Source organism: Henckelia pumila, chromosome 2 (assembly GCF_033568475.1).
Source record: "Henckelia pumila isolate YLH828 chromosome 2, ASM3356847v2, whole genome shotgun sequence".
NCBI lineage: Eukaryota > Viridiplantae > Streptophyta > Magnoliopsida > Lamiales > Gesneriaceae > Henckelia > Henckelia pumila.
Window position 1 is genome coordinate 145569133 of NC_133121.1, and position 7771 is coordinate 145576903.

A 7771-nucleotide genomic window follows, 5' to 3' on the forward strand; every position below is an offset into this window, starting at 1 on the left:
AGGCAAGCCCTGTGTGACATGCTAGTCCAAGAAGGTGTTGGTAGGGAGAATCGAACTCCTAACCTCTGGCTAAGAGATCACCTACTTCACCAACTTAAACACTCCTTAGAGGCGAAAAATTGCATGTTTCATTGTACTAATTTCCAGCTAAGCAATAAAAAAAGGGACAAATCCCAAATATATACCACATAATATTCTAAAAAATCATGAGATATATATATATATATTTATATTAATTATATGTGTGTGTACAAGTTTCATTCTAAAAATCCATGTCAACATCCACAAACTTCACATAAGTAATTTTCGGCAATCATGAAACATCGACTCGGTTGAAAAAATACAGAGAAGAACAAAAAAAAAAAACATTTAAGTTATGTGAGTAAAAGCACAAATTCAAGTAAAAATAATGTAAATCACAATACAAAAAATGTAAATTTTCCTTCTACTCAAAGACGATTATCCGTATAATTTGGCGAGTACCACCGCCACGTGAATCGAATGAAAGGAGATTAAATCATTTTAATCAATAATAGCCCCTTAGCCATCAGAATCCCTCTTTCCAATTCTAGACAGATGATTATTCAATTTACGTGTTCTTTGTTTACGTCCCAAATTTGTAATGACGACCCATTCTGAGGCAATACAAAGCGTCATCAGGTGACGTCACTGCAGAAATTCCATCCATTTTCTTAATCCTCAAGTGCTTTGAAACTTTAATAATCACCAAAAGCAAGCTTTTCAAAAACAAACAATTACTATTTTCAGATTCTTACACTTTCCCAATTGGGGTCGCTGTCTGCTGACCACAAATCAATCTGAATGACCACACAATTAAATCTTGGTTGTTCCAATTTAATTTGACTTTTTTATTTCTTTAAATTTCTCCAATCTCATCTCAATAATAGAGTGTACTATATTCTTTTTTAAATTAATAATAATAAATTAACATTCATATTTAATATATTATACCGGTTAATTTTGAAATAAATCAAACCGCGTCGAACGAAAAACATTTTCGTGTTTCGTTGTGCATTGCATCTTACAATAATCTCAAACGATACGCCTTTTAATCAATTATTATTTTTCTATCACTTAGTGGGAATTTGAACACCATTAACCCCTAATCCCCTAATTAGGGTTTAGGACCACGAGAATTTTGACCTTCTAGCTAGCCCCATGCACACTTTTTCCATCGATCCCTTTTCATATATATATATATATATTATAAACATGACGCACCTATATATATATATATATATATTCAAGAGGACCAAGTCTTGTGTAAAAATCAAGATGGATGGAAAGCAGAGAGAGAAGGGGAAAGAAGGCGGCGGAGAGGTGAAATACAGAGGCGTGAGGCGGAGGCCATGGGGGAAGTTCGCGGCGGAGATTCGGGACACGAATAACTACGGTGCCCGAGTGTGGTTGGGGACGTTTGCCACTGCGGAAGAAGCTGCGAGAGCATATGATCGTGCGGCCTATAACATGAGAGGTTCTTTAGCAATCCTCAATTTTCCTAATGAGTATCCTTGTCTCGGTTCACATGCATCTTCGTCGATATCGAAAAACGAGGCCGACAAGGGGAAGGAAGTGTTTGAATTCGAATACTTGGATGACAAATTGTTGGAGGATCTTCTTGACTTTGAAGAGAAGTCCGACACTAGTACGAACAAATAGTTTCGTCTCGATCGATCGAATATATATTCTGTAAAGGGCATTGCACATGTGTATGATGATCAATTTAGTTCATGAGGATATATAAGCCATTGGTGGTGACTGCTTCTTAATTCTTCTTCTTTTTTTTTTTTTTTTTTGGAAATGAAATCGTCACTGAAAATGGATATTTGGGAACTTAATTAATTAATTTACATGCATTAATCGGCAGTGATCTTCTTTGATCCAATCTCTGATCTATAAACATGCTCTTGTTTTTCTTGAAATTTTGTTGTTCTTGGTTTGAATATTCCTTCTTCTTGAGTTGTTGACAGTTGATAGATAATTAATTAATTAATTAATGTGATTGATATATATGTTTGATCCAATCTCCTTGTTGTCCTCGATTTTCAGGGTTGACCCTTTTCTCGGAATTTAATTTGATATGTGTTTTTTTTTTGATCGTGTTGTATTATTTCTTTCACTTTGCGGCAGACCAACGTCTAAAGTCTACTGTGTATCCCTTTTGCCTTTTTGTTTGGGGGTGGACGACTTTTTGTATTATACGTTGGTTTGGCTTTATTTTTATTTTTTTTAATTAACCAGCATATAAAACTCCAAATTGAGTCAACTAATTAATTAGAAGGTTTTGTTATCTAGAATTTGAGAATCAATTATAACAATTTTTGGATATGTCTAAAAAAACAGATTTTATCCTTCTTTTTTTCCCCCAAAGGGTGGTTAAATAAAAAAAAATTTAGCTAAAGTTTTTGCATCAGTGTTCCAACTCGACGCAAGTATAAGCGAACCAATTAATGACACAAAATTCGAATAATATCAAGAAATCAACAATCATATATATAAACCGTTATCTTATATAGAGATCTCAAAATAGATTAGATTCGTCGGGTTGGTTTATCCCACCATGTATAAAATATGCGGATTTGGTTGAAAATTTCCTAACTCACAAAATAGCGGGCCAACCATCCTCGTTCTGCCTAACGGTGGGTAGGGCGGGAGAAAAATACCGAAATGCCGAAAATACCGTCATACCGTACCGAAAAATTTACCGAATGTACCGAAAAATCGGTATACCGAAAATTTCGGTACAGTATCATACCGTACCGAAATTTTCGGTATCGGTAACGGTATATAAAATTTTTTATTTCGGTATACCGAATATACCGAATTTATTTATTTTTTTTAAATTTTTTCGGTTTACCGAGTTTTTTTCGGTATACTGAAGAATTTTTTTTATTTCCGGTACAGTATTCGATATAAAAATTCTCCATACCGAAAATTCGATATGGTACCGGTATGAAATTTTTCATACTGGTATAATACGATATACCGTATGAGAGTTTGGTACGATATACCGTACCGTACCCAACCCTAACAGTGGGTTGAGATGGGTAGTAAGCCGATTGTCCCCGCCCAACGGCCATCAATTTACAAATAAGCCACCGGATTGACTCATTCACTGACCCATTTTTGACAACTCTATATTTATAATCGCAAGCACAGTGCTTAATTTTGAGGACATTTTGTTTATGTTCAAATGAACCCAGGCAAAGCTTGCCGCCGTATCACGTATGCGGGCGGTGCTCCTTTTGTTTTATGATCGTTGATTAATTAATTGCCAGCTTCGCTAATCGCCAACTCCATAATACTACTATTTTTTAGTGCAAATTTGGATCATCAACAAATATTTTCAATTTTTATTAAAATGTTAGAAACTCACATGGTCTAATGACAATGTGATATTGAAAAAAAACTCTCCGTAAAGCATATAGACTCTCATCAACAAATATTTTCAATTTTTATTAAAATATTAGAGACTCACATGATCCAATAACAATGGGATTTAAAAAAAAAAAAAAAAAAAAACCTCTCCGTAAAGCATGTATAGACTAACTAAATTTTTTTATACTTATATTTGATCGGAAAATTGATGGATTCGTATGAAAATATTTTGTATTTCCAATGGAGTTTCTTTGTGCTATATTAGATATTTCCAATAAATAGATCATGCTTAACATAACTGTAGTAATTAATTGATAATTCAAAATTTTAATGACATGGGTCACTATATTCGGTTGAGTTCATGCTAACATAATTAAGGTTATATAGTAACATAAGTCCATAACATCAAATCTAAAGATTCAAAATTAATTTGGAACGTGAGATTCATAAAAGTATATAGACCTCACATAATTAAATTAAAATTGGACTCTTAAATTAATCTATATCTATATTATATATTAAAGTACAACCCCCTATTTATAAAGTATAAATGAAAACTAGAACTGTATTTTCATATATACATACAATATATTAATAAGGTTAATAAATTTAGAGTAATTAACTTATTTATAATATATCTAATTTTTTAAAAATTTAAATTCCTATTATTTTTTATTTATCCAAAATTTTATATATTTACTTCATTATATATATCATTCTCAAATTATCACAAAAATTAATTATAAAAAATTTACCTATATACACACATTTGGCGTGTAAAAGACAATAATCATGTATAATATTTTATTCAAAAAAATCTCCGATTTCACGTGTAAATTCGTGAGACGGGCCTTCTTATTGGGTCATCTATAATAAAGTATTATTTTTGATGTTGAAAATATTACTATTTATTTTAAATATAAGTGTGATTGACCCGTCTCACGGAAAAAAATCCGTGAGTTCGTCTAAAAAAAAGCTAGATACTCAATATGTTAAGTGAGATATCATACAGATGTTTTAAAAAAATTATAAATTTAAGAATTGACGAATTAAGTAATGTATAGTGAGGAAATGGGCGACGAAGATCTGATTCCGTCATCATGACGATACAGCTGCTGAGCAACATGTGCAAGTCGTCATCTTGTTTGGTTTTCTCTCTCTTTTAATCATGTAATAATTTAATAATTTAGTGTATCAATAATAAATAATTAATCTAATGAATAATAGGTAATGTTTACAAATACTTGTTCAAAGTGAGTATGAACTTTTTTTACAAAGTTTTCAATCTTTAAGTATTTTTTAAATCATTTACAAATACTATCATAGTATTTCAAATTAATTACTAGGAATTATTGATCACTAATGCACGTAACACAAGTGGGGTATCTTTATACTTAGGTAGTGTTTGGGAGAACTTCTAGTTCTAGGAAGCATTTTTCAATTTTTTCTTAACAAAATTTTGAAATTTTTTGAAATTTTGTTAAAAAAAAGTTGAGGGTAATTGCATATATTACCCTTGTGAAATATCAAAATTGCTAAAAACTTCCTATGAAAAAATAATGATCTACTAGTTCCATGTGTTTTTAATCTTGAGCACATACCTCTCCGTATTTTTAAAATTTGAGCACATAACCCCTTGTCCGTACATATTTTCAGTGGTATTTGTGCACAAAATTTGAAAACACAAGGGGCTTATAGTCATAGGGGTTTTTTAGCAATCTCATGATTTCACAGGGATAATATATGTAATTATTCCGAAAAGTTGAGACGTGCTTCTTAGAAATTCTCATAAACACTACTTTAGATCCTAAATAAAATGATTTGGTAGATAGATTATATCCTAATTAAATGATTTGGTAGATAAATTATTAAGTAGTGTTTGCAACCTCTAAAAATAAGTCATTATGGATTTTTTCTTCACAAATTTGTTAAGAAAAAAATCCATAATCACTTTGCAAACACGATCTAAGACATGTTTGAACCTGAAACTTTACTCGACTCGACCCAACCTTGAACGATAATTTTTTCTAGTGCTTGTTTCGTCTTGATTAACTTAATTTGAATATGATTCTTTTTCAACTACGATTCACCTCATATTTAAGTATCGATGCATCTTTAGCATTATGATCATATGCCGTCTTCTGATTTTAAAAATTGGGCATCATGAATAAAGAATAATAAGGCTTTTCCAATCAAAAGGATGTATAAAAGTAGTCTGCATTTCCAATATTCTATGTTACAGGCTATGTGTTCATAATTTTTTTGTCTACTGAGTTTGTTCAATATGGGTTTTAGTCCATTAAGACTGTGTTTACTTATGTTGATAGGATTGTGAAGATATAATTTATTAGATGATTATTAAATTAATTAAATATGATATAGAGTGTTATGGATAAATAATAATTTGTTTACTATGATTGATTACGATTGTGATTAGAATTGTGATTAAACAAAAATTCACAATTTTACCCTTTAAATATAATAGAAATGATTAAAAATAAGGGTATATTGGGAGTTTTCTAAATTTTTTTCCATTTATACAAGTCATAGATTATTTATCCTTAATAAAATTGAGGATTAAAAATCATGCTCAAATATAATTATTAACGGGCCCTTGAGTTTAGGATTTTTTTGTAAATTTTTAAGTAAACATGGGATGAATTAGTATTAATAGTCTTATCACATGATAATCACCCCAAGTAAACGCAGCCTAAGGTGTATTTGATGTTATGGATTACTTATTTATGCATTAATAATCTTATCTAGTCTCACGTTTTTTTTGCTATATTATTTATCCATCTTTTAATTATTTATATCACATCAATCAAATCATTAATTATTTATATTACATCAATCAAATCATTAAATTTAAATTACTATATTATCCTTTATAAATAATATTATTTATATTTTATTAATTATTAAAAGGATAAAATGGTAATTTATTATTTTTATATAAAATATAATCAATCAAATCAAACAAATCATAATCTATCAATCAAATCAAATCTTATATTAACTATCTTTATTTATTTATTTTTTATTACAAAATATTATTTATTTCTATATTATTTATCTTATCTCTCACTCCAAACGGACCCTAAATTTATATAAATTGGTTTTGATACACTAACTTTTATTTCTCGATTCTTGCAGTTCAATTGATATGATATTAGATAAGTTAACAATTTCTGATGTTACGTCAGTATTTATCAATATCACGTCATATTTTTTGATAATATATTTGTATTTTCTGGAGTCACGTTTGTACTATTTAACTTGACTGTATGATTTTTTTTTTCGTCTCAACATCATACATTGTAATCAGCCTTCTTCCAATGAAAAGGACTTGTGAAAGTGGCTGTCTCCGTAGCCAATTTTTAATTAACAGAAACGGTATCTTCTAAATAACCTTTAATAATAGACTAATCATCAACAAACAAAATTCAAGTCCTACTTCAATTTTTATTGTTTACGTCGCTACTCCGTTGCTAATAATCGAAATTTTATAATGTAAAATTCTATTAAATAAAGAGATTCCACTCTTTTTCTTCACAATCATCAATTAACTACTTTCTAATTTTTCCCCGCACCAACTTTAATAGAGAATCCCGAGAGGGGCCGATTAATTAAATAATGGCCAGATTCACTTAATGCGCGCATAAATTTAATCATTGTATAGAGGCTGAAAATTCTCGATCAGATATGGAGTTCGAAAACCAATTATAATACATTCCTCCTCATATCTAAAAAAAGATTTTACTATCTTTTTTGTCCCAAAGGAAAATTAACTCGAGCTCAAGTTTTGGTATTAGTGTTCCAACTCGACACGAGTACGTATAAGCTTTCCAATGACTCGAATTCAAACATTATGTTTAATTTTGTTGAAGGATCAAGCATAAATTCACCAAAAGTTTCAAACATAAAAAGTCAGAATATTTTGCATGACATCATCTAAATTACATCACCAATTAATCATCATATATACCGTAATCTCATAATCGCAAGCAAAGTATTTTTAATAGAATTTTTTTATTATTATTATTAATAAAACAAGAACCCCTAATAATTAATATAACAAACTTTTGGTTAAGCTATTTTCAATATTCCGAAATTGCCGAGGAAAACAACACTTTTTTTGAATTGAGATGTTCACGTGAACATCTTGTGAGATGTTCAATTGAAAAAAATAAAAAAAAATGAAGATTGCAATAAAAAGATGTCGTTTCGCTGCATAGCACGGGGTGCTGTTTTTATTAGACAGCAGAGGATCCGGGTCCGTGCTTCATTTGTTTTTTTTAATTGTTGATTAGTTCGTCAACTTCGCTAATTTCATAACACCACTATTTAAATACTCGTGCTTATTATTACC

At 30.0% G+C, this 7771-nt stretch overlaps 1 protein-coding gene across 1 annotated transcript; it reads left to right on the forward strand.

Moving 5' to 3' along the window:
• Positions 1-1296: 1296 nt before the first annotated feature.
• On the forward strand, positions 1297-1680 carry LOC140878631 (ethylene-responsive transcription factor 14-like). The gene has a single exon (XM_073282247.1). The coding sequence runs from the start codon at positions 1297-1299 to the stop codon at positions 1678-1680; it is 384 nt and encodes a 127-aa protein (XP_073138348.1).
• The last annotated feature ends 6091 nt before the right edge of the window (positions 1681-7771 follow it).

Coding starts and splice junctions, on each gene's coding strand:
- LOC140878631 (XM_073282247.1), top strand. CDS start 1,297: ATGGATGGAAAGCAGAGAGAGAAGGGGAAAGAAGGCGGCGGAGAGGTG.